The sequence below is a fragment of the Cyprinus carpio genome, chromosome B6 (genome assembly GCF_018340385.1).
Source record: "Cyprinus carpio isolate SPL01 chromosome B6, ASM1834038v1, whole genome shotgun sequence".
Lineage (NCBI taxonomy): Eukaryota > Metazoa > Chordata > Actinopteri > Cypriniformes > Cyprinidae > Cyprinus > Cyprinus carpio.
The window spans coordinates 21,874,930-21,902,483 of record NC_056602.1 but is presented as its reverse complement, the minus strand read 5'-3'; the positions used below and the strand labels follow the sequence as shown (position 1 = coordinate 21,902,483).

Genomic DNA, 27,554 nt, shown 5'->3' with positions numbered 1-27,554 from the left:
TTTGCTTTTCTCGAGGAAGACAATTTAAGACCTTGAAATCAATGAGACCTTGACAACAATTTTATGTGAATGATTTTTATTTAATTTTTTTTTTAATTTATTAACTATGTGCTTAAATTTATAGCACATTACTTAATTGCCAACCCCTGCCACCCTAAAACAAATGTGATTCAGAACAGTGCTTCTCATACGAGGACTAAGAAGACTGACTGGGGAAGGGATGGGAGGGCTTTTTGCTTTAAAGAAAAAAAAATAAAGAAATAAATCAAAAGGAAACAAAGGCACAACTAGCATTCACTTCTCGGGGTGGAAGAGTTTCCCCTCTTGCAGAAAATGCTGGCTTCAGTATTCCAGCAAAAGTTTCAAGGGCAAGTATCTCTGGATTAGGGATGCATTAAAATCGCTACACACAAACATCTCCTTTCCAACAAACCAGCAATGGCGCCCTTTTCCGCCCAGATCAACCCTAGATGGGAAACGTGGAACATTGTGCAGACATTGTGACTGGACAAAAACACAACTTTCCAGTTTCTCAATAGCAGGATAACCTTCCCCATATAAAGACAGAAAAAAATAAAAAGGCAATTATATGTACAAGATGGAAAAAGAAAAATCTATTCCCATTATCTGAATAATCTGTACAAATTCAGGCCTATACATTATTTACTTTACTGCAAAAACTGAAAATTCAAAACAAAAACTATGAGAAACTACTTTGTGACAAAAGCGGTAGGAAAAAACATGTCTTTTCCCTTTTTCCTCAACTTCAGGCCTTTTCAAAAAAATAAAATAAAAATAAACTTAGCAACTGCAAGGGTTTCAGACAGAGCACAGAAAAACAGACAGGGCTCTGACATCTGTACATTATGCTAGAAATCAAAGTTCATATCTCTCCAACTAGAGGGTAGTGGGGAAGGGAAGAGATGTCTTGCTTTGCTCCTGCTGACTGGTCACAGGATGTCATCACTGGTGGAACTCAAGCTCGTCAACACTGATTACTTTAGCAGACGGCATGGAAGGGAGGGGCTGTTGCAGCACATCAGAACCAAACCACTTGGCCAGACCCAGAGGAGGGCTACCACCTCTTCGCTGTGAATGGTTTGTCCGATGGGGACCGTGGCTCTGTGACTGGGGCCCTCCCAATGGAGCCACTGGCAGATCTGTGGAGAAAATAAAATGGAGCCACTGGCAGATATAAAATAAAAAAAAAAAAAAAAAAAAAAGGCAAAACAATTAGAATATTTATTTGTAAAAATGTCATATATTCTCTCTTCTATCTGCAAGTAAAGCATCAATTTTTTTTTTTTTTTTTTTTTTTTTTTTTTTTAAAATCGCCATGTCCGCAGCAAGTCTATCATCATGGCAAAGACAATAAATTTGAAGCTTCAGTAATAAATGTTTAAAAGTTTGAACTAGTAACAGACTGATACATTGGCAATGAGATGATCAGAAATGGAACAGAACACCACACGTTTTAGCTCAATAAATACTATCACATCAGCAATTCTCTGAATTGCATTTATTATCATTAGATTGCGTTATCCTGTTAGTATTCCAGCATGCTGCCATGGGACGTTTTGTGCTTAAGTTACATTTTCCAAGAATGCTAAGGGGTTAAAATCAGATTATCAGCCATGTTCTCTGGTCACCCTGTTCTCTAGACAGAAACTGATTAAATTTAACAACTGATATCCACATTTTTAAAGACTTTAGCAATAAAACATTAAATTGTAGTAAACAGTGACAGTAAAGACATTTTTAATGTTAAAAAAAAGACTTCCATTTCAAGTGTGCCGTTTTTAAAGAATCCTTAATAAAAAATAAACAAGTTTCCACAAAAATATTGAGCAGTACAACTTTTCAATTATTTTTATTTTCAGGTTAACAGTGATAAATGATTCTTGAGCACCAAGTCAGCACAGAATAATTTCTGAAAGATCACATGACACTACAAAACTACATTTTCAGAAGCCATTACATTCTTAAATGATAGAAAAAGTATTTGATTTCAGTTTTTTTTTATTAAAATATAATTTAAGTTATAACAACTTTACAATATTAATGTTTTATTGCATTCAACCAAATAAATGCAGCCTTGTTGAGAATGAGACTTTAAAAACCATGTAAAAAAAAAAAAAACTTTAAAAACCATGTAAAAAAAAAAAAAAGACCAATCCAACTTTTGAACAGTAGTGTTTATCACTCTAATGTAGTCATTTTGAGACACTGGTGCTGTACTTACTTGGTCTCTGCTGCTGTTGAAGCTGTTGCTGCATGACTGCTAACTGCATGTGTGTTCCTGCAGCTCTAGGGGCCATGAGTGGATGCCCTGCCGGACCAAGGGGATACAGAGGCTGCCCTAAGAGGGCTGGGGGCAAACCCTGAAGCTGAGACAGGTCTACAGCCTGAGGGAACATTCCTGTTCATGCAGAAAAAGAACTTCACTATTCACCATTTTTTAAATAACAACAGGAACGGGTATGGATAAAGGGAAATCAAAGTCTGAAACCAACCCGTTTGTAATAATGTGGGTCCGAGCTGTTGAGGCTGGATGCCCTGAGCCAGCATCCTCTGCATCACACTGGGATGAAGCTGGGGTGGAGGTCTGACCAAAGGGACATGGGGAAGCAGAGGAACTGGATACATCTGGGGCCTGGGGAAGGGAGAAGAGGGCCCTGGTGACAGCATGGTAGGAGTGTGGTGGCCAGTTGTTGAAGTAGGCCTGGGTCGGTCTGGGTCTTTACTATGACGATTCAGAGTAGGAACGGGGGTGGAACATGCCTTCACCCCACAAGTCTGAGGACCACTTGTGTCCACATCTTCCAGAAAGGAACTGGGTGATGGAGGCCCATCTATAAATGAGAAGGTAACTGCTTTATGAAAAAGGAAAAAAGAAAAAGAGCTACTTTGTTTATTCATCCTGCTCTGATCTCTTGGTGTATGTGCATTGCTTCATACCCTCCTGTGAGTTATGAGAGTTAACAGTCTCCTCTTTACTTCCTGGTCTACTCCCAGGATCATCTCGACTTTTCTCTTTTGACTCGTACATTTTTTTGATCACAGAAGTGGGAGTGAAGGATGGAGACAGCTGCAGCAAGAGGGGGAAACCATTTGTTTAAACCAAACACCAAGTCATTTGTTCACTGGCGTTTTCATTCTATAGAAGGACATTTAAGTTACTTCAAAACATTAAAATGGCTCTGTAATGCTGTAAGTAGATAAATACATCAGATGTATGATCAAATGCCTCCATGGCAGTTAAATTAAATGTGATAGATTTGGCTTACCACACTTGTTACTGTATTGCCAGGTGATGTCCGTCCAGGCAGGTGAGGCCCAGGTGAACGGTTCATCCTGGTTTGTCTACAAAACAGGAGATATGGATGCAAATAAATCAATGCATTACTGTACACAACAACATTATCAACCCCTTCCATTCATTAGGTTACTCTTTTGGATATAGCAACTGTTCATTTTATGAAAAGCATAAAGGTTCAAATCTGGTTAAATTTCACCTTTTCAATTTACAGATCTTTAACGTACAAAAATCAGGAGAGTCCAATTCAAGATGAGTAAACAAGTACTAAAAAGGTAACTCCGTGATTCAAGGGGCTGAAACCATTAGCAAGGCTTGCTTAAAGACAATGTGTCTAATGTGTCTGATAATCAATATTACCTGTTACGAAATGCCTTATCGTGAGCCTGTTTGTTGTAGCCTTGTTGGTACTGTGGGCGATTAAGAACTGCCAGTTCCTGCTGAAACAAAGCTTCCAGATTTGCCTGGTCCACTCCCATTGGCAAAGCTCTCATCTAAGAATAAAGAATTCATCTCTGATTAACAAAATGCAAAGCCAAGTACATACTCTAGTATATTTCATCCTAATTGAAACCACTGATAAATAGTTAAATGTATTTTAAAAATGTCATGAAGGGTTGATATTTAAATATTGGTATTTAAATGGGAAGGTATTTTAATATTTAGATATGAATGTTTGTATGCATGCATGTATACGCATACAAACATTCATATATATTATATATATATATATATATATATATATATATATATATATATATATATATATATATATATATATATATATATATATATATATATGTGGTGTGTGTGTGTATGTATGATACATATATGCACACACACATACACACATTTTTTTTTCCTTTAACCAAACACAGAATGTATCACATGTAGACTTCTTGAAATGTAACAAGCATCCTTTTATTTAAAAAAAAAAAAAAAAAAAAAAAAAAAAAAAAAAAACAAAAAAAAAAAAAAAAAAAAAAAAAAAAAAAAAAAAAAAAAATGTATCACATGTAGACTCCTTGAAATGTAACAAGCATCCTTTTATTTATTCCTGACCAGATGCAAGTCTGGAATTTGATCTAACACAGTTTGTGGGCCAGCAGGGAACCCTGAGATTCAACAAAAGATGGGTGAGGAACGTGGCATGAACAAATGACATTCATGTTGCACATTTAACATGCCTCTCTTAGTTTAAAATCAGGTACATGTAGACTAACTCATTTTACCTGTTGCAGGTGGCATGCCTGGGAAAAAGTCCTGTCTCTGTGGGAAGAGTGGGGGTGAAGCGCGGTGGTGTACGAGGCCAGGCACAGGGGCAGGAACAGGGCCATGAGAGGCAACCAATAATTCCTAAAGCACAAGATCTTATATTCTTTGTCAACTCAACACCATTATCTTCACTAGAACATTGTTATAATACAATAAGAATAAGATGTGAGCTTCAGCTACAAGGTTACTAAAGTCATCTCAACACTGCAGGATAGACATCAGTTTTTCAAAAAGACAGTGATGTGTGCGCATTGTGTACTTTTTAGACATTCCTGACAACAGTTTGCTACATTTCTTACAGTGGCTTACAGATCAGTCAAATCACATTACTGTGTACTTCTGTTTAGACATTCCTGACAACAGTTTGCACCATTTCTTACAGTGAGTTTACTATTTCTTTGACTTTGACAGATCACCTGAAAGATGTTTTTCTGCTGAGAGGCATGTACGTGTGCCTCCGATAAGGGCACAAGAGCAGGATCCACTGACTGCTGCTGTAACTGAACACAAAAGCAGGGAAAAGGTGATAATGTTAAGAGGGTTGAGTATGAACCAAACAAAAACAGATCGTATACAACATGCCATTTTGGTCAATGAAGTCAGAAACACTGATGGCACCTACATCATACCAGAGACGGCTTGAGTAAAAATGGTTAAAAACCAAGTAGGTTACAAAAGATTCACTGGAGTCAGAATGGGATATACCAAAGCAACGCATGCAAAAGTTCACTGACAATTCAGCCACAACTGCTAAATACAAATTTATGCCCATCACTAGTCAAAATAAACACTCATTTACTAACCCAGACAAACTAGCACGTAAACAGCACTGGCTTGTTTTGCATGCAAAGGTAGGTAATATTTGAGCGCAACAAACTGGGCAACCAATACATCAGTCTCACACATGCAGCTTTACCTGAGGCTGGACCGCATGCTGCAAGCTCTAACAAAACCATACAAACATAACTGACAGCTGCACACTTACATTACTCCCGCTGGCTTTGGGGTGGGTGGGCAGGGTTCCACTTGCCTTCATGGAGCTCACTAACTTATTAAATGCAGACATGTCAGGGTCTCGCGGTCGTGATGCAGCCCCAGTTCCTTCTGTGAGAGCCTTTTCCAGATGCTCCACCATGAAGGGAGTTCCCCCACCTCCGCTGGGCTGCTTTTGAGGTAATGATGGAGCTGGTTCTGGCTGCACCTTCAGTCCCTTCAGACCCACCTCCACTTCCTCCAAAGACAGCACCACCCCCGAGTTTGCTATAAGGTGGCAGACAGAAAGAGGTACTTCAATCCTTTTTTCTTTTTAAATAATGGGCAATCTGACATCATCTGTCGCCTGCTGTCTATAGATTAAGTTATATACATTAAAAAAAAAAACAACGCACCCCTCATTAGGCAATATTCCAATAAAAATATACAGGATGCTACTCACTGCTCTCCTTTAGGTGAGCCTTGTTAACATTCAAGCTGGACAATAGCGGTTTCAGGTCGATGTTGGCTTTATGCAGCAGCTGCAGAATGTCCACCTTCTCTTTGCGTTCCACTGAAGAGATGGGGGTGAAGTACAAAGACGTACCTTGACTTAGAGATTCCAGACCTAACATACACAAATTATATTGTACCATTTTGGTATACGTGTATATAGTATGCACGGATGCATCAGCCACTATATATTTAAATTAATATTATTATTTTTTTTTTTACATATTACACGTTTACATCCGCGGTAAGTAGCATTTACATTACCATTCAAAAGGGTCAGTAAGTTTTATTTTATATTTTCAGAATATTGTTTTTTTTTTTTTTTTTTTTTGTTTAACTTTGAGCATAAGAGACTTTAGAACTGTACCGTGTACATATAGGAAACGTATATAGGAAATAGCATGCGTATATAGGAAACAGACCAAAAAAAAAAAAAAAAAAAAAAAAGTTAAATAAATGGAGCAATTCCGTCCTCGCACCATCTGTGCTATAATTGCTTTCAGCCACAGGGATGGGAACCTTTCTTAACAGGAACACTCCACTTTTTTTGGAAATAGGCTCATTCTCCAACTCCCCCAGAGTTAATAAATTGAGTTTTACCGTTTTCGAATCCATTAAGCCAATCTCCGGGTCTGGGGACAGCACTTTTAGCATGCCTGAAAATAGTTCCCAGCAACTCTGCTATTGCTGCAACTACACAAACTAGCTGGGGACTATTTTCAGGCACTGTGTGATATCACTGCGCCTGCTGTGGCCATGTTACGGCAGCACAGTTCTTTGATTATTACGCCAGAATTGAAGTATAGTTCCTAATCATATCAGCCTAGAAAATCTCAAATTTTCATTTTCCGCTGGTCTTAGTACACGATATAACTACAGAAGAGTCAAGTCTTAAATAGGAAAAATATCGAAACGATGCTACTGGTCTAATAGGATTAAATGATGTATGGTAAGCTATGCTAAAAGTGCTATCCCCATACCCAGAGATCGGCTGAATGGATTCAAAAATGGTAAAACTCAATTTATTAACTCTGGGGGAGTTGGAGAATGAGCCTTTCCAAAAAAAGTGGAGTGTTCCTTTAATATCTATGCAAAATGCAGTTTCTTTGCTGGGGAGAAATATTTATGGTAAATTGTCAGTACATTTATAAACTTGCACCCTTTTCTGACTAGGTAAAACGGTTTTAAAAAAGGCAACTGAACTAAATAGTTAACGTTTAATAACTTTTGTAGCTCTTTATTGGGGTATAAATGAATCGATTTAAAGGGTAATGAAACCCCGGAGTACTTTTTCTGAGATTTTAGCATAAGTCTTTGTGTTGCACATCATAGAAGACAATGTTAGCATCCTTCCATTAATTTTAATAGTTGGAGAAAACTGGTTAATTAAGCTTTTTTTGCACTATTTCATCTTCAGGGTTTAAAATCTACATGTTGACATCACAATTTGTGTTGTGGCAAAGGACTATACTACGTTGGTGTCTATTAAAATGAGACTGCATGTTCTTATTCTATGAGAAGACGGTTCACTTAATTATTCACAACAGCATGTGTTGATTTGCCATGACAGACGAGTCAGATTGTGAGATCGCGTACATTAACAAAGCGTTCATGGATCGAAGGAGTGTGTTTGTTTTAGCTTTGTAATAAGAGTTCAGCACAAACGTGATTCATTCACTTAAGTGTAACCGTTTTTACAGCTCCTTGATAACTCGTCAAAAGGCTTATATAAACGCCATAGAATAAGCCTTAACTTATCAGAGGTGTAACGGTGCGTTCATTTACACGTTTTCAATGCAGAGTGCAAATATTTGTGTTTTTAACTCGAAGGGAGCGAAATTAAACCATCTGAAACCAACGGTGACTTGTCTGTCTCCCCTCTTCCCCCTCCACTCAACAGCACACCATGCCCACTTTTTTTTTTAGCATAACAGGGGGTTTCATGACACTTTAACAATAAAATTAAAAAGCTAAGCTGATAATGAGTTCAAATATGAAAAACAAGAATAACCGTAATAGACTAGTTTAAAGCTAGGTGTGCAACCTTGAAACCAAACACCAAACCAGGTGAATAGACTGGAATAGGAAAGTCTTACCTGCTAGTCTCTCCAACTCCTCATGCGGTGTGGAACGTAGACTGCTGGAGCGGCTGTCAGAGGGACTTCTGTTACTGGAGAACCAGCGGCTGAAACGACTGGCCATGACCGGACCATCAGCAAGAACATCTTCAATCATCTGGAAGGAAAAAGAGGATCCCTGGTTTAAACTGTTATAACATAGAAGCAGGAAACAGCCATGGGGAGTGGATGACACTTACGTGAAGAGTGTCTGCAGACTGCTAAGCACAATGGGGTGAAAAGTGGGCATTTTGGAGAATAGTTTCATTTACAAGATTCCCACATATTTCTTAAAACTACATTAAAATTTGGCACAGCGTAGATGTGCATAACCCCCCACCCCCCCAACAATCCTATTCCTCAGTTTTAACAGTATCAATATAAACTTTACAAATCAGATGGGCATAAATTTGTATTCCATTGAGCTTTCTGTATAACAATTCCAAACCAACAAATAGCTTGACGCCACACAACTGCAAAACCAATGTCATATTCAGAACATCAGACATGAGCAGCAACATATGGACCTCAAACAGGCTTGCGGAACTATTCTGCAATAACCAACACATAACCACCTCTAGTGTTACATTCACTTAGTGAGTACGTGCATCCAGAACCAATCGATTCATTAGAGAAACATATTAGCAGGCATCAGTAGTGCTGCAATAAAAATCGGTCCAGAAAACGACAACTACTAAAGAGGTACAAGTGTAAAAGGAGCACAGTAAACGGTACAGTTTAAAGAAAAAAAAAAAAAGGCTTACATTCATTATAGATTAATAAACTGCCCAAAAAGTGCCTAATAACCACATGAACCAAACATTTCTAACCCCCCTAAAATAAAACCTAAAATAAAAAAAAATAAACAAAAGGTGTGATTTGTCTATTCCTTCTCCCTTTAAGACAGATATTTTATGACCATCACCCTTACAAGCATGCAGTGCTCCCCATATCTTACCGAAGCCAGGCCAGGCATGGTCTTTTCAAGATTGAAGAACTCATTGAAGTCAAATTCTCCAGGGGTTTGCTCAGGAAGAACCTCGGCATGTGGAACCTCTTGGTCAGCTCCTGACTCTTGAACTACTTCAGGGTCCTCAGAAAGCCCACCATTACATTCAACTGTAGGTGTGGAAGATTGAAAAAGCATGCTGATAAATGCACTGATCCAACAACAGAAGTATTTCTTAGGTGTTTGCATTAGTACAATACAGGCCTTCTTTAACAGACTCTGGCTTCTTCCTGGAACGCTTGGTCCTCCGCTTGTCATCCTCCAAGATCTTGTCATCAAAGCCAATGAGCTCAATGGTCTCTGACTGACTAGTGGGCCCACCAGAGAACCACTCTGGCTCCTCTTCAGCATAGGAGTCATTTCTTCTTCTCTCACTGAACACTCTTTTATCTCCAAAGTCTCTCTACAGTAGAACATAGGGAAAAAAAAATTATTCTTTGAACAATACAATAATAGCAAAAAGTTGCTTTGTATCAAACCCTTATCACAATACCCTAAATCTCTTGTCCTTAAATTCACGTTCTCTGTCTCGCTCCCTCTCCTTGTCAACTCGTGCATCCCTCTCAAATACACGTGATGCAACGATACGTCCACTCCCTATGCGACGTGCTCCCCCCAAACGGAGTGACTCGTTCTCTTTGTTCTCCAAAGGGCTGATGGGGCGACGAGGGAGGGCAGTGGGTGCCACTTGACAACCCCCACCAAAACTACGTCGCTGTGGACTAAGAACCACCTCAAGATCATCATCTTTAACACGTTCCCGAGGATCTAGGGAAGACAAAGTTAACTCTGGTTTTGTGTCAGCAACAAGGTTTTGGTAGTCAAATAACATCAGAAACTTCTTAGCACATTACCTGTAATTCTGCGTTTTAGTGGAACTCTATCCTCTGCATAATCTTTCTTGTATCCTTCTGTTGGACCGCTGATTTCTGAAGAGGGATATAACGAGGCATGCCATTTTTCAGGGTCCCAGACCCCATCACTATGAGGAAGACAGTACTGTTAATATTTAAGGCTTAGGTTCTTCATATAAGTCCATTTAAATAGCATTTGTCAGTAATGTTACACTAAGTATATTCAAACAAATGACTGCTGTAAATGAATTCGTCGATTGCCTAATACTGGAAATCAGCGGTTAAGTGCTAAAGAGCCAATACTAGGTTTCTTTTAAAATAATTAAAATCTTAATGTTAATGTATACAAAAGGATACGCAACAGGAGTCAATAATCCCACTGAAGTCCTTTTCTTATGATCTTCATGCAAGATAATATGGTGCCACATTCAGAAATATTCAAACTGAACTGGCAAACAAACTAAAAAGGTCACCTGTCATATTTCTCCGACAGACACTCGGGCCTCTCATTGGAAATGGGCAATTCTTTGATTTCCATAAGCTCTTCCTGCAAAACAAACAATTATCAGCATGATAAATCTGTATAGAACACTTCACAACTAAATGTAAACTAGCTTGCATGTTCCCAGCCATTGATCCAAGTTGTGAGAAATGGCATGTAGGACCAGCCAATTTAACTCACATGTTCTGGACCTGTCCTGCTCTGCCTTTTTTCTGGGAGTCTGTCTTTGATTCACTCTCTGCTATCACATATATTAACATTTATTCTTCTCCATTATTTGGCCTGTTCTGAGTTTTTCCTCCACTGAATTTTGATGCATTGGAAAAGTCCTACAGGTAAGCAATATAGAGGCACAATATTTGCTTTTTTTTTGTAAACCTTTTTCTCCCTCCTTTTCTCCTAACCTGTTATTCAGGTTACCTCCCTCAACTTCCTGAATTTATGTCTACTTTGTTTCAACTTATGTTTGTATCGTTATATACAGTTTTTCTGCATAATATTGGACACTGCTCTCAACCTGTGGGTTGGGTGAGGGTATGTATGTGATCTTTTTGTATTATGTTTTAACTGGATGTGAATGCAGTTTTCCAAACTCAGGTATGTGTCACATGAATTCTGTACTGGCGCTAGAATTGCAGAAGTGGACTGCTATTGATAGCATATGATTCTTTAAAGGGGTCATTGGATACCCATTTGATGTAAGTTGATATGATTCTTTAGGGTCTTAATGAAAAGTCTATAACATACTTTGGTTAAAATTTCTCGATGGTAGTGTAAAAAACACCTTTTTTCCCCCGTCAAAATGAGCTCTGTTTTAGCAAGCCATTCTAGTCCATGTTGCTTTAAATGCTAATGAGCTCTGCCCACCCCACCCCTCTCTTCTGTGGGGTGAAGAGCAGTAGTTTACTGTAGCCGCAAAACTTGATTACTAGCACATATTAGGAAAGGTGATTTGCAATGATTCATAAAAAAATCCTTATTCTCACTTCTTCTCTAGGTGAAGCTCGTTCGCAAACGATTCGTAAAAACAGATGCATTTAAGCAGATTCGCGAATGGCGCATTCCCTTCAAAACGAAAGTAACGTAAATTCTCTGCATCTTCAGCGGCTCAGATGTCTGGAGTAAATGACGACTGCCATGTTCATTATTACATCCTACAATAAAACACCTCAATCGCTTAATCTGAGATGTTCTTGTCTTCCCCTGCACCAGAGTTGACAATGGCGGACAGCTCACTTAGGGCGGGTCTAAGGTAAGACGGTCTTGTCAATCAACTATCGTGGGAGGGGCCTGTGCAGAACTACATCATTCTGACAGGAATCTCAGAACAGCCTGATTTGAGAAAGGAGATTTTAAAATATCAAAAAAAAAAAAAAAAAACACTGGGTAGATTATCATCATTATAGGATGGATGTTTACACACATTTATATTCAAACAACAACAAAAGTGAATTTTGCATCCGATGACCCCTTTAAATCCTTTCCTGACGAGAAGCAGGACCAATGCACTGCAAGCAAAGAGAACGCATCTCATTTCTGCAGTACAATCAGAGCATAAAAACAAGAGCCACTGAGGGTTGATGCCTTGGAAACAAGACCAAATGTTTGAAATCAAAGAATAAAAGTGAGGCAAGCAACACATTTTTCCATCTTTTTCCATCTTTTACTGTTAATCATGACTTTAAAGCCTACTTTAATTTGATAGGACATTTAGAGCTCTAAAAGTTACAGCACGTGTTCAAATTACATCACCACGTAATATCAAAAGATAAAGGCAGATTTTCTCATCAAAACATTTACTTTAAGGGATTGTGATTGTTCCCACCTTGGTATATCTATAGGCGGAGGTCACTACTGAGTCCTTCACCGTTTCCACTGTTTTTTCACCATTTTCATCCTTCTCCATGACTCAGGTGGGTGGTCAAACTAAAGTGAAGCCTCAATATCAGACACTCTAGGCACCTGTGAATGAATTCTATAGCATTAGTTTAATTGCCAATGTAATTCACATTTATTTGGTTTATTAGTCTTAAAATACTACTACTACAAAAAAAAAAAAAGCTATTCAATCCAAACTCACTGAGCTATTAAGTGTGATTGTACAAACATGCTGCAGGCAGTTTAAAAAGGAGTATATAAATCCCGTCAAGTCTATAAGAACTTCAAATTAAATGTTAACTTAAATATATTGTTAAAGAGGATTAAAGGGTGTAGGGATTTAACTTCAGGTAAATGTCTGGCTCCTGAGTAGCTGTTTTATTTAGCAAATGACGAGGCAGACATCAAGCAAACTACAGAATACTAATCAGCCTGATGCAGGAACATTACGCTAAAATCTCCCACATGAAGAACGCACTTTTCTCAACATATTAATGAACCCACCTGATATTCTGAAACGGTGTCACAGCACCTTCTCTCTCCTCGCCTGGATAACGATACCTCAGTTAGCTTCTGGCTACCTGTCTTATACCAAACTACAAGAGATGCTGCAGTCAGTCCAGATTTCAGACAGGACGCAGATGAAGCTTTCTGCTGAGAAATAAAGTTACTCTGTCGACAATCTTGACAGGAGGTTCTGATAGCCCTTGTCCCTCCAGATGTAATCGCTAATTGGCAGAGAGGAGCATTTCATTAGCAAACTGGCTAAACTCAAACAGCCGACGCCGACTATTTTCTTCGGTTCTTATGGTCAAACGGATCTATTTGCAGCGTTTCTGCTTTTTAATCACACTTTTGGCTGGTTCTCCTATGGGGTTTTTTCGTGAAAGCGAAAAACTTCAAAAAAAAAATGCGTGTTTGTTTGTTTATTTATAGGCTAGTGAGCCGGGTTAGCAGGCTAGGAAACTTATCCCCACTCATAAAGCTCCACAACGTACATAAAAAGCGCGTCAATACACTAAAGCTCACATATATTAGGATGACTTCCAGCAGATAACTGGGTTCTATCACTTAATTAAAGCTTGTAGTCCGACTGCAACAATCAATGTACCTCGGGGTACTTTCTCTGAGCTCTCTCTTTCGTCTCTGTTCAGTCGCAGAGCGGCGAATTTCTTCAGATCTCTGACTGGTTCTGAAAAAGGCCCCAATCAAGGATTATATAGTGTCTAATCACGCCTTCTTTAAAGTTTTAAGAAACATACACTCACATTCGGTTGTAATTTCAAATCTAAAAACACAAAACATCAGAGTACGTGGTTACAAGTGTTTATTTTATTCAAGGGGGTTGACAAGAGTCGTTACGGAATTTTAGAGCAGGAATACAATTCAGGCAATCAACGTGGCCACCCATTGTAAATTGCAGTCACGTGACAGGATTTAAAAAGCTTAGTTGAGTTGCTTGATTTTTTATTTACATTATTCTGACTAAAGTTAAAAGGATTTACCTGCTATTTATTCGATTAAACAAGTATGAACAAGATGGACAAATTGCTTGTGTGCTTGCACACACTTGGCGAATGAAGCTAATTCTAATTCTGATTCTGTTTTAAGTTTATTTGTCAACCACGTAGTATATAATCAAACGGTATTTTTAATAAATAAAATTAAAATAATTGTGTAAGAAAAGTAATAAAACTATAAGAAAGATTTCAATATTGTTAATAAAAACAATAAGTATAAATGAGTATTTAAATGAGATTAAAATGCACTAGAATAAAACAGAAAACAGAATTGACACACATATAAAGTAATTGAAAATGTAAAAAAAAAAGAAAAAAAAAAACCTAATTAATCACTTACCAGCATAGCAATTTATACACGAAATGTATAAAAATGATCACTCAGACTCTCAAAGTGAAAGTGACTGTTATGTCCCTTTCATTCATTCATTTCCAAGCTTGGAAACTTCCAGATGAGTAAAACCGTTCAGTCCCACACACCTAATCTACTTGTGGGCTGTATATTGTCATGTTGAGTCATTAAGTGTGAGTCTAAAAAAATTATGTTCTGTGATGTCATCAAGAGATTAAACAGCCCAAATACGCAGTTCCTGCTAAGTAGGGCGATAACTCTCCTAAGAAATCTCACAAACTGATATGCTGACCTTGGCCTTGTCAGGACTTCTGCGTGACATTTTTAAATGAAAGTAGAACACAACTTAAAAAGCAATGCGGCTCAATATTAAATTCACAAAATCCTGTGTACAGTAAAAGCATAAAAGGCTAGTTCTACAGAATGCGTCAGTAATGTATTTAATAAATCAAATCAATTTAATATAACTGCATTATTTTAAATTATCTGTATCAATATTACTGTAACACAACTGCATTATTATTATTAATTATAATATAAATGCATTATTAAAATGTTGCCATTTTAGGCAGGTCTTTTATTATGACATTTTACCGGAAGAAAATGTATTCAACACGGAAGAGCGGCAGTTATGGTTTGTTGTTAGTTGTTGTCAGCTTTTCAATGAGCTGCAGTAGCCTTAAGTTGAATCTATAAAACCCTAAAAGCTACTTTATTTACTTTATTTGAACCAAGTATAGTTCAAGAACCGGCTGCTAGACAATGCGCTGATTCGCTGAAAGTTATGCATCCTTGAATGATCTATTAAAGATGCAAACGACAAGACCAAGAGCTTGGAAACAGGTGTCTGGTGGTGTAGAAAAGAACCGGCCACGCAAGACACCCATACAGAGAAACACTTACCGGGTCGGGTATACTTGGAACCGAGGTGGTAGACTTAAAGAGCTCAGGATAAGGTGGGAGATAATGACATCCACCATTCGTTTATTTGTTGTGATGAATGTCATGATAAGTGACTGTATTTTGGGTATTTAGGCATCTTGCTCGGAAGTTCCTTCACTTGTGGATTCAGAAGACATTTGGACGAATAACAACATCACAAGCCAGGTCCAGTATAGTGGTCATGTGTTTAAATACTGTGCAGTATATGATGTTTATTTAATGAAAATTGTTTTATATATATATATATATATATATATATATATATATATATATATATATATATATATATATATATAGATATATATAGATATCATTATTGTAAGCTGATCTTGAGGAAAACCTTAGTGGCTTGGAAAGATGAGTGGTGGCATGCAAGAAAGGAATGGACCCTAAACATAAGGGCAGATTGCCATTATATGTAAGTAAGGTCACTTATGCTGACCAAGGCTTCATTTATTTAATCAAAAAATAGTCAAAACTGTAATATTGTGAAATATCATTACAATTTAAAATAATTGTTTTCTATTTTAAAATGTAACTTATTACTGAGACGTCAGCACTGAATTTTTAGCAGTCATTAGCCCAGTCTTCAGTGTCACATGATCCTTCGGAAATCATTCTGATATGCGGATTTGCTGCTCAAAAATTTCTTATTAGTATCAATGTTTAAAACAGTTGTGCTGGTATTTTAATGACTAGGTTCTCAATTATCACCAACCATGATTGATTGATTGATTGATTTTTTTATTTGGCCATTTTAGGTATATGCTGTATAGCAAAACATTCCAAGCCTGGCAGGAGTATGTTGCTGTCCAGAGAGAAGAAAAGAAAAAACTGCAACTTGCAGTCAGATTTGGTATATAGGCTGTTATTCTGTTAATATTTTAGTTTATAGAGTTGAATGAGGATGTGAATAACTTTTCAGCATTTTATCTCACAATACTGGGGATGATTATGTTGTGTATTATGTCATAGTAGGTGTAACTGAATATTTGTACTGCAGAGACAAAGCACAAACTACGTTCTGTGTGGAATGGTTGGGAACTGTACCTGGACATGTGTCGCATGAAACGCAGGATGCAGGAGGAAGCAGTGCAGCATGAGAGACTCGCTGTACTAAAGTGAGCATTGCTCTTATGTGGTGTCAGAAAAATATTGCAAGTCACATTCATAAGTGTAAAGCAGGCAGCCAGATGCATAATAAACAATGTTGCAATCCTGGTGAAGGGTCGGAGTGTAGTATAAAATAACAGACTTGATTATGACAACAACATTTTATATTAAGATTTAAGCAAGTAAACAAGCATAAATCAGTCAATATGTTGATGTAATTTTGCATATATTAATAAATGAGTAACATTATTAAACAGAAATGTACACTACTGTTAAAAGTTAAAATAGTGTTATTAAGTTAATAAAAAAATACTGTATAATGTTTTTTTTTGTTATTATTTATTATTAGTTTTTAGTTTTGAAGTTTATGTTTTATATTTTTTTTTTTTTTTTATATTTAAATTGTTATTTTTTTGGCAGGGCTGAATTTTCAGCATCATTACTCCAGGCTTCGGTGTCACATGATCCTTCAAAAATCATTCTTATATGCTGATTTGCTGATTATTTGCAATGATCAAAAACAGTTGTGCTCTTTGATAATTTTGTAGAAACCACAATACATATTTTTCATGTATCTTTGATGAATAGAAAGTTCAAATGAAACTTCATTTATTTAAAATTTGTTTTAATTGCTTCCATTGTCCTCATTTGTAAGTCTCGTTTGGATAAAAGCGTCTGCTAAATGACTAAATGTAAATGTAAAATAGAAGTCCTTTGTAACATGAATCTCTTTACTGTCACTTTTGTTCAGTTTTAATGAATCCTTCCTGAATAAAAGTATTAATTATTTAGAATGGTTTAATTAAAGGGTTACTCCACCGCAAATTAAAATTTTTTGTCATTAATCACTTACCCCCATGTTGTTCCAAACCCGTAAAAGCTTTGTTCGTCTTCGGAACACAATTTAAGATATTTTGGATGAAAACCGGGAGGCTTGAGACTGTGTTCCAAAGACGAGTGAATAATGACAAAATTTTTCTTTTTGCGGTGGAGTATCCCTTTAGAAATTATTTATATGGTACATTTGTATGTATATCACATTAGTAAAGTAAAATATAATGTAACATATTTTTGTTTGTACATATGTTGGTCATTAAAGGTGGGTTTGGGCTGTGTGGAATATGACTCTACAGCACAGGGATGTGGAGTACCATCAAGAAGATCTTGCTTTGCAACACTGGGCTCACACTGTACAGAGCAGAGTGAGTATGAACATGTGAGAATGCAACGGTACGATGAAATTGAGTGATCTCTAATGTGGCTGTTCTTCACAGGCATGGCTGCACTGGAGAGACAGGATGAAACAAGCCTGTGTTCTGAAAGAGAAGGAGTCTAAAGCTCATCGTCACTATTGTCTTCAACTGTTAAGACATGCACTGCATGGATGGATCAGACACACAGAGAACCGACAGGCTAAGAGCAAGAAAACAGGTGCCATTCACTTTTTATATTTATGATATATACTGTTGGTCAAATTGATCAAAAGTGACAGTGAAGAAATTTTAAATAAATATTTCTGTTTTAAATTAATGCTGTTCTTTTGAACATTGTATTCATCAAAGAATCCTGAAAAAGAAATATATCATGGTTTCCACAAAAATATTAAGAAGCACAACTGTTTTCAACATTAATAATAATAATAAGAATTTTTTATTAAACACCAATCGTAATAAAATGATTAAACATGTTTTTTATAAAGTAATACCATCTGGAAATTTAGCTTTGCCATCACAGGAATACATTTTATTTTAAAATGTATTAAAATTTAAAAAAAGTACATTTAAATCATAAAAATATTTTCACAATTTTACAGTTTTTTTTTTTTTACTGTATTTTTGGTCACATAAATGCAGCCTTGGTGGGCATGCATAAATGCTTATTTTAAAAAAGCTTTAAAAACCGACCCCAAAATATTAAATATAAGGCTTTTTAATTGCAGTAACTTGAGATACAGTGGCAAACTGATCAGTCACAATTATGAATTTATTTTTTGCATTTTATGCATTTTAGTATCCTTCTGTGTTGCAGCTGTTGCTCAGGATGTACGGCACGTTGCTGTGCTAGAGAAGTTTTGGTGTCAGTGGAACAATGTTCTGCAATCCAGGCAGATGGAGAAAGACAGAGGACAGAGAGCAGACAAACTGGCCCAGCACGGCTCCCAGCGGCTGGCGTTCTCACACTGGAGACACTGTATCTTTGCTTACACAGTTAAACAGACAGTTCTCATATACTATTATACTAGAAGAAAAAATGAAATATGTCACTGAAAGCATGCTGGTACCTAATGCAGTTGTTTTCCTGAGCTGTCTTGTAGATGTCAGGTTGTGCTCACAGAAGGCTAAGAGGGAAAAGGCTGCAATGCATCACAGACAACTCCATCTTCTGGTTAGTTGTGTTCTTGTCCTTAATGTTTTTTTGTCCTTTTAATGTTTTATTATATAGCTTTTTTTGTTTGTTTTTAATTATGTTGGTCTTATATTTCTTCACAGCATTTGGGTTTAAGAGCCCTTGCTCTAAACGTCACTCAAAGTAAAACTCATCGTCTCAACAAGAACATTAGTGTCCAGCATCATCATCACATTGTATGAACAACACAAATGCACATCATAAACACAGCTCTTGACAGACCTGTAGTTCATCAAGAAATGACAATTCTGTTATCAGTTACTCTCACCAAACTTCATCTTTCTGTTGAGCATAACAGAAGATATTTTGAAGAATGTGGGTAACCAAAAATGTAATGGTGCCCACTAACTTCCATTGAGTGGAAAAAATACAGTGGAAGTCATTGGGGACCAGAAACTGTTTGGTTGCTGTTTTTCTTAGAAATATTATTTTTACTTACTAATAGCATAGAGGTATGTTTATTTTTTTTGGAAGTAATTGGGGATTAGTAAATGATAACAGAATTTTTATTTTTGGGTAAACTGTCTCTTTAACATATTAGTGGAAATTACATTTTCCTTTATTTTATTTTATTTTTTTTTAAATAAAAGAGTTCATTGTACTATTAAAAATAAAAAATAAACTAAATTTCATTGACGTAGTCAATCAGTAATGATTATGAATGTTATGTTTTTCTATTGTGTTTCCATTTCATTTATTATTTTTAAGGTTTTTGTGTAAAAAGTGTAAATGGCAGAAATGGATATTGACATTTTTCAGTTGCTGGCAAGGTCTTGGAAAGTCTGGCAGTTGCGCTTGGATGAGGCTGAGGACAGAAGCCTGCAGCCCCAAATGAGTGTTGCACAAGCCCATCACAAGTTAGTTACATAAATGATTAAAATATGTGCACTTCTGGCAAAACAATCTGCACATGCTTTTTTATATGAAGCATGTAATATACATTTTAGGTCGTTAAAAACCTGAGTTGGTCTGTGAGACTTTGAAAATGGTTGTTATTAATCAACAGAATTTCTGTGCTGAGATCTTGCCTTCATCGTTGGAGAAAACGTCTCACAGAGCACAGACAACTGAAGGTAGCCACCAAACTCTCATTATCTTATATCATAGGCCACCTGCAGTTAGTAATGGGCTGCACTTTTCCCCATTTTTGCCTTAAAAATGCTTCTAATATATTATCAAACAATCTGTATATATACATATTTACATAGGAGTTGGAAGTACGTGCTGATGCCTGCTTTGCCCGACGTATCTTTCCACAATGTGTAAACACTTGGATGGAGTTTGCAGCACAAAGCACAGAGAAACGAGAGCAGAAAGAGAGAGCTGAACAACATTACAGGCAAGTTTCTGTGCCTAAAATAGTGTGGGCACATGTAGATATCCATGTCTGTGTTGTATTGTACTGAAAATGTACATGTTTTTGTCCTCTATACAGGCAGCAGACTTGCAGTTGGGTATTTTACACTTGGTGGAGAAACCTGGAGGTACAGAGAGATCAGAGACTTGCTGAAAGAACGGTAAGATGACATCCATGAATATACATTCACAAAAAAAATCAGTGAGATATCTTTTTAAAGAAAATAATACTTTCATTCAGCTAGGATGGACTAAATTTATCAAAGGTGACATTAAAGACATATCTATATCCAATAAATAAACTCTGTATCAAACAAATGCTGTTCTATTCATCAAAGGATCTTGAAGACAAAATTTATCACAATTTCCATAAAATATTAAGCAGCACACTAATTTTCCACATTGATAATATTAAGAAATGTACCAAATCCATATATGTTAGAAAGATTTCTGAAAGATTGTGTGACACTGAAGACTGAAGTAATGGCTGCTGAAAATTCAGCTTTGTCATCACAGGAATAAATTACTTTGTAAAATATATTAAAACAGAAAACAGTTATTTAAAGTTGTAATATGTTACAATATTACTGTTATTTGTGTATTTTTCATAGGCTGTGTTGCATTCCGAGCATGTGTCTTGTGCCCGTGCCTGGTCTAAGTGGTACTTTGGTGCTGTACAGCGTAGAGACAAGAGATTCAAACAAGCAGCAGCCGACTCGCTTTACAGACACTTTTTGCTACGCAAGGCCCTGAACCAGTGGAGAAACCTTGTTGCAAACATACAGACCAGGTGCAAATCAGATAATAGAAGCTACAGGAAGAACATCTAAATAAACCACAGAGAATTTTAATGAAGTTTAAGCTTTTTGTGTTTTGTTGATTAGTCAGAGACATTTGGAGCAGGCAGAGAATCATTATGGACAGCGCTGTCTGAGAAGAGCCATGGCAGACTGGCATCAGGTACGAGTGGCACAGCTGGCTCGGGTCACTAAGAAAACACCTGATAGTGTTTTTATAAATCATATGATTTGTTTTCATTTGTTTTAATTGGTTTGAAATATTGTGAATCTAATATTAGTAAATATGAGCTTGTTAAACAGTATGTAGATCACAAAAGACAGAAGAGAGAGAAACTTGCAGGAATGGAGAAACATTACAACAGCAGATTGCTCAGACATGCTCTAGAGGCTTGGAAGGTATGAATACATTTGTTTTGACACAGTATACAGTATATTTGCAAATACTGCTATATTATAGTAATGTATTTTACATTTTTTATATCAAGTGTATGGCTGAAAAGTTGATTAACTCGATGTTTTTACGTGCATGCATGTAGTCATACCATTTGCAGACTCAATCGATCAACCAACATGTGGAGTGTCGTTACCAGGAGCAGCAGCAGCACCTTGTCAGGTATTATTATGATCTATTTGTTATAATTTACTGTAGTGTGTATTTTAAGATATGTGATCTATTCTGTCCTTTTTTATGTATGTTTCTGCAGAAGAATGTTCTATTCTTGGAGGATAAACGTGGCACAGTTGACGGAAGAGAGAGAGAAGGAAAACAGAGCAAATTTTTTTTCTCAAAAGCACCTTCTATCTCAGGTGCTTATATCAAAATTAGCTGTATAACAAATAAAAACTAACACCTATTATTTATAAGTACAACTTTATAAACTAAACAATATATATTTGAATTGTTTGATAGGTGTTTCTGGCATGGCGACAGAGAACAGTATCTGCTCATCTTCACCGTCACCAGCAAGAGGAAGCTCTGAAACAAGCTCAAACACACCTGGATAAATGTACTTTGTTTATATGAATGCCACTGTTACTAGTCTGTGTAATGATGAAATGATTCAGTGTTGTTTTTGTACTGCTAGTTCGCATGCAGGTGACTTTGAGAAGATGGAGAGAGCGAAGCACAGAGGTAAAAGACGAGAGATTGGAGAATGAGAGGACCGGCAGACACTACAACAGAATCCTGGGAAAAAGAACCCTCAACACATGGACCACTAATATTCAGCATCACAAAACTTATCAGGTGACTGTCTAAGTCTCCATATCTGTATATATTTCAGTCCAGTCTTAATTATTTGATATTTGTATGTATGTTTGTGTTTTTTAGGTAATGAAGAAAAGAAGCTTTGAGCTTCACAAGTTGATGATTTGTCAGCACTTTTTTATCTGCTGGAAAACACAGGTGAGTTTTGATTTAACAAAGCATTCAATCATATTTGATGGATTTTATATAGTTTTTTTTTAAATCCTTGATGCTGATTGGTCAGTACAGTGCTTAAGCTGCTCTCAAATGTGTGTTATATTAACCGCTGACACAAAACGCTTTTTATCTCCTTGTTAAAAATAAGCAATTTTTTTTCATTAAGCTCTTTATTAATATAGCACAGCCTGTTGTTTAAATATAGCTGAACTTGTGATATTAAAGCTTTATTATAGTCTCACTTACTGTGCAGTGGGTGGAGTTGCTGATTTTGCCTCATTTCCTTTTTTTTGGCTGCAGCTACTTTTGATTATTACGGGCTCTTTGAAGTTTTTATATTGCATTTTCTGTCTGAGTTTGAATGTTTATGTCATACAGCTGCAGAGCAGAAGAATAGAAGCAGAGAAAACTGAGACTGCCCTTTGGCATTGGTCCCTCAACCTACAGGCCAAGGTAATGCCAGATCATGAACCGCTAATTAATGATAATGCAGGTTTCCTGCAACTGCCTAATTTCATACAGTTAGTTCTGTATGTTTTCAGGTGTTTTGCGTGTGGCGGCAATGGATTGCAGAGCGTCAGAGAAAACAGAAGCGTTTGACTGAGGCAGCTCAGTTTTACAGAGATGAACTGTTGAGAGAGGGTGTCACGCACATCCTCACGCACACAGCACACATGAGTGCTTTCTCAACCAATATTGCCCAGCACAGCTATGAACAGGTGCTGTTATACTACATATTTGTGTATTTCAATCTATAGGCAATAGAGTACATGTTTGTTTATGTGTTTGCATAAATATTAAGTAATCTGTATCCCATACAGAGCTGTCGACAGCTGCAGGAAGTGGTAAGGCGGTGTGCTATACGATGGAAGCAGCGGGCACTGTGCAAGCATGTCAAGGGTAAAACAGATGGCCACCCCAAGAAGAGTGTGTCTTTTTTTCTGCCAGAAGACCACACCCCCATCCCCACCCCTTGTCCAATCAGGAGCCAAGCAGCAGAGCAGAGGCAGAAAGATTCCATCATCAGTCAGCTGTAAGTCATTCCTATTGCAAATGTTAATTCTGATTATGTTTTAATTTTTACAAATTTGATTCAGATTCCGAAAATGAGGGTACATAATCTGATTGACCATTCTTCAGTTAATGGAATTGTCCCATTCTGGTAACAGGTGGTCAGTTCGAGCATCTAGATTGCAACCGAGAAGACCAGATGACCTTCTGCAGTCCCCATTCAAACCTCTGCCACGTGACTTCAAAATCAGCAGGTGTAGTATGCATCAAACCGAAAGTTGCAATAATTTTTTTTTTTTATAACTTTTTATATACCAATGAACATCTACCTTTCTTTATGGTGCTCCAATAGTCAGAGGGTGTCTGTAAGAGAGACTTCTCCATTACCCTCAGTCGATTTGACCCATAGCCCACTGGAGTCACCTGCAATGGTGCTACAACCAAAGGTCCTCCCTTTCAAACCTGGCCCTCCTGGATCTATCGCCACTCTCGGCCAGGACATACTGCTTCCTCCATCTTCATTTACTGTCTCTTTAGCACATGGCATGGTAAGCATTCATGCTGTAAGAACACTTGTTTGAATGCTTTTGTATAATGCTACTTTTATTTGTTTATTCCCATCAGTTCCTGTTCACATGGTTACTTACTAGTGTTCTTATTTTGCAGCTTCGTGTTTTGGCTTAAATGTGAATTGCCAATTTTTTATACACTCATCATTCTGTAAAGACTGTTACATTGAATGAATTATGCAATTTTCTTTTTTTTTTTTTACAGCAAAAAAGCTTACAACATCAAGAGCTCCCACTGCATTCTACGCATTTCACTTCCCATCCTCTCAAAACACAAGGTAAAAACATGTAGCCTTTCATAATTTGAAGAAAGTTTCATTTTACAAGTCTGAGGTTTAGTAACATACTGAAAGAGCATTTACGCTTCTCATGTCTGGGCTGTAGGTGTACATATGGGATTACCTGAGCAGGATGAGGAGAGTGAGGAAGATGAGACTGTAGATGTGGAGCAAACAGAAAATCTCACAAAAGAACTACTAGATATTAGACTGGAAATGCAACGATACCAGCAAGACAGAAAACAGCTACAGTAAGTGCATTTGGCTTTGAATAGGATGAATGTGCAGCATTTAGAATTGTTTATTATAAAAAAAATATATAACTATTAATTATTTTTATGGGAATCACTTTAGCCACTTTTAGATGACTTTAGCTGGGGAAAAATGCCTGTTATTTGCTAAATAAACCGCTATATATGCTATATATATATAGCACATAACAGACATTTTTTCCAGCTAAAGTGATCCTGCAGTAAAAGTTCATTATTAATGTTTACTATTAAATATCAAAGCTATTAATTAATTTTATGGCAGTCAAAGAAATTTATTATATGTAGTGGTTTATATATAGCATATAACAGACATTTTTTCTAGCTAAAGTGTTCCTGCAGTAAAAGTCCCAGATCTACATTACAAATACGTTTTCAGACTGGAGCTGTTTTGAAGAAATATGAATCGAATCTCCAGCTGTAGTTTGACTGAATCGACATATTATTAAATTGGGTTTTTTATTCTAGCAGACACAAAGGAAACTTGGCTTTTGGTGTGAATAGTTGTTTCTGCTGCATTTCAGAGACTAATGAGGAGAAAATATTTGGATTCTGCACTTTACAGAGAAAGGAATGTTTTGCTTTTCAATTTTGTGATCTAGCAAAAGGGGTTTAACAAATATCTTTACCAGTCTGTGTTTGTGTGTATGTGTGTGTTTAGGACATGGCGTAAGCTCCAAAAGGTCTTGAGTAACTGGCTCGAAACGACAGGCATTGAGGGAGAAACTGAGGAACGGGAAAGCATTTTAAAGGAGTTAAGTGAGGTATCCATATCTTTTTCTTTTTCTCCTGCACTCATTCATACATGCATTTATGTCTTTAAATATGTACAGTAAAAATGGAACAAATAACAGTACAAGGTTTTGGTTCCTCAAGCTGCACTATCACAGAGAGGGCACTGATGGTTTGCATTTAACGCACATATTTTTAGAGAATTTACATAAACATTAATCTAAAATGCTCAAAAACCAAATGTGTGTACCACTAGATAAAGGTTAGGAATTGTATAAACATTTGCTCTTGCTTATGATATGCCATATTGGAAATATTATAATATGAATTATAATAGGCATACATACTTAAAGGGGTCATATGATGCTATTTTAAAGATCATTATTTTGTGGATTCGGTGTAACAGAATATGTTGATGTGCTTAGTATTATTTTTCAGATACTGTACATTATTGTAGGTCCTCTATGCCCCGCCTCTCTCTACAAAGTCCCTCCTTCCGACAAGCACAGTCTGCTCTGATTGGCCAACTGACCCAGTGCATTGTGATTGGCCGAACACCACAAGTACTCGTCGGAAATGTAATGCCCCTTTCCATAATCACAAGCTTCAGCTTTTAAAATAAATGTAAAGACAGTAAATCATGTCCTTAGTTTTAACCATCAGTTCAAGCATGAAAAGGGAACAGAGTCGCGTGACAGACACAGTGATGATGCTTGTATGTATTTGCAGTACACAAGCTGCGATTAAGAAAGCTGACTCCACTGTGATGTGACACTGTCTCTCTCTCAGGCACACATACATACATGGATACTCTGCACAGTGCAAAACTCCACATTTGAATAGTCAATAGCAAATACTTAAACTATTAACATACTTATACTTGTTTGAATTAGGCGTTTTGTGGGAGACTTTGAGCTTTGTAACTCTGCAGATCTTATACATGCACAAATAGCTACATAACACACTAAAGAAAAGGAAAAATAGCATCATATGACCTGCAGTCCGTTAGTTTGCCTCTTTGTCACCATCTCTGTTTGAAAACCTGCAATTGCAGCTGTTTGCAGAATTTATTTTCCTTGCATGGGTTATTAGCCGGGACCCAGATCGCGACTGAATCTAATGTTTTGAGGAGTATGTGTGGCAGTCAATCACCGCACCAGTGTGGATATATACTGTACTTCACAATCACAGATTCTAGCCTATGTCTTTGAATATATGACCCAAATAAGAATTTACACATATATTGTCATCTGAACATGTAAGTAACAAGTCTTACAAGTGTAACAAGACAAACCATGCAAATTATTATTATTGTTTTACTTTATTCTTAAATTAACAATGTTAACAACATCAGCATTGCCTATACTGTGTATTAGCGTGTAGATTTCAATTTCTGTACAGTCTAATCTCTAATTGTCATACCATTTGAATTTCATATTAAGAAATTATTTTAACCCAAAAAGCTAATTATGCTCCCTTAGAACTGGTTGTCTTTAAAATAAAAATTTTGTGTAATCCCAGACTATCTGTAATCAGAAGCACATTTAAAACTGGAATATAAATGAATTTCATTTAAATGTATTTCATAAACACATAGTCTTTTCTGGATTACAATCTGCCATCAAAATGATACATTTAATTATTCTACCTGCTGGGAGAAAAGGCTATAAATGATTCGCCACCTGCAGGATCCTCACATGCTATATAGCCTAGTAACAGTGCAGCTTTAAGATCTAATGTTATTATTATTAGTGATTTGAGTATCTTAAATTTAGTATTTAATTTGTATGCTTGTACTTCTCATTACACACCCCTAGATTTTTTGTGTGCTGTTTATGTATATAAACCGTTATTTAAAAAAGAAATATTCTACTTTACACATGTTAGATAGTAGCTATTTGTTCATCTCTGGTTTGATTTATTTATTTATTTCATTTTCAGAATAATTTTAGTAATGTTTCCATATGATGTTTTTTTGCAGCTTGAGAGTCGCATTTCTTCTCTATCTTCGAGATTAAACAAACAGAAACCCACCATGATTCGTTATGCTGCCAGAGTTAACACCATCCAGAGCCAACTACTGTCCAATGTTAATACAAAAACACCCACTAAGTATGGAATATAAGTATTAAAAAAGTCTATATTTTGCAGCCCATTATATGCCAATTTTATTTGAGAAACAATTTCAGATGATGTTGTATTTTTGGAACCCTTGGGTTGAAATCTAAATTGTGTGACTCAAAACCTGTTTTTATTCAAGTTATTTATGTATTCAAATGCACTGTTGTAAATATGTATTTCATTTTTATTAAAGCATTAAATCAGACATTTTAATGTTTTGAAATTG

General features: G+C 36.6%; 2 protein-coding genes across 4 annotated transcripts; one reads left to right on the top strand and one right to left on the bottom strand.

Moving 5' to 3' along the window:
• Positions 1-59: 59 nt before the first annotated feature.
• LOC109053091 (eukaryotic translation initiation factor 4E transporter-like) lies at positions 60-13,628 on the bottom strand. Its single transcript, XM_042726276.1, is given in 19 exon segments — positions 60-1,160; positions 2,243-2,419; positions 2,514-2,852; positions 2,959-3,088; positions 3,288-3,363; positions 3,677-3,810; positions 4,358-4,431; positions 4,549-4,672; positions 5,008-5,091; positions 5,577-5,851; positions 6,027-6,191; positions 8,173-8,311; positions 9,152-9,312; positions 9,407-9,605; positions 9,696-9,970; positions 10,057-10,184; positions 10,530-10,603; positions 12,384-12,520; positions 12,941-13,628. Coding segments are annotated over 18 exon segments (2,832 nt in total). The 5' UTR covers positions 12,465-12,520; positions 12,941-13,628; the 3' UTR covers positions 60-963.
• Positions 13,629-14,938: 1,310 nt separating this feature from the next.
• sfi1 (SFI1 centrin binding protein) lies at positions 14,939-27,529 on the top strand. 3 transcript variants are annotated; one of them, XM_019070509.2, is made up of 31 exons: positions 14,941-15,264; positions 15,344-15,415; positions 15,558-15,668; positions 16,012-16,106; positions 16,254-16,371; positions 17,463-17,565; positions 17,638-17,794; positions 18,392-18,553; positions 18,678-18,748; positions 18,853-18,945; positions 19,529-19,626; positions 19,776-19,842; positions 19,978-20,108; positions 20,205-20,286; positions 20,737-20,915; positions 21,010-21,085; positions 21,226-21,321; positions 21,462-21,538; positions 21,630-21,732; positions 21,836-21,932; positions 22,011-22,171; positions 22,256-22,330; positions 22,727-22,801; positions 22,891-23,067; positions 23,170-23,381; positions 23,518-23,613; positions 23,712-23,907; positions 24,134-24,206; positions 24,313-24,457; positions 25,137-25,239; positions 27,189-27,529. In XM_019070509.2, exons 1-31 carry the CDS (start codon positions 15,119-15,121, stop codon positions 27,330-27,332), a joined length of 3,591 nt encoding a protein of 1,196 aa, XP_018926054.1. In that variant the 5' UTR covers positions 14,941-15,118; the 3' UTR covers positions 27,333-27,529. The 3 variants fall into 3 exon arrangements, with proteins under 3 accessions (XP_042582204.1, XP_018926055.1, XP_018926054.1); XM_042726270.1 differs by lacking the exons at positions 25,137-25,239; positions 27,189-27,529 and adding an exon at positions 25,000-25,109 and having other exon boundaries at positions 14,939-15,264; XM_019070510.2 differs by lacking the exon at positions 15,558-15,668 and having other exon boundaries at positions 14,940-15,264.
• The last annotated feature ends 25 nt before the right edge of the window (positions 27,530-27,554 follow it).

Excerpts from the sequence above, each read along its gene's own strand:
- sfi1 (XM_019070509.2), top strand. The coding sequence starts at position 15,119 with ATGCAAACGACAAGACCAAGAGCTTGGAAACAGGTGTCTGGTGGTGTA. Across the intron at positions 21,733-21,835 it reads AAAAGCACCTTCTATCTCAG|GTGTTTCTGGCATGGCGACA; the intron begins GTGCTTATATCA and ends ATTGTTTGATAG. Across the intron at positions 24,207-24,312 it reads CCATCCTCTCAAAACACAAG|GTGTACATATGGGATTACCT; the intron begins GTAAAAACATGT and ends TCTGGGCTGTAG.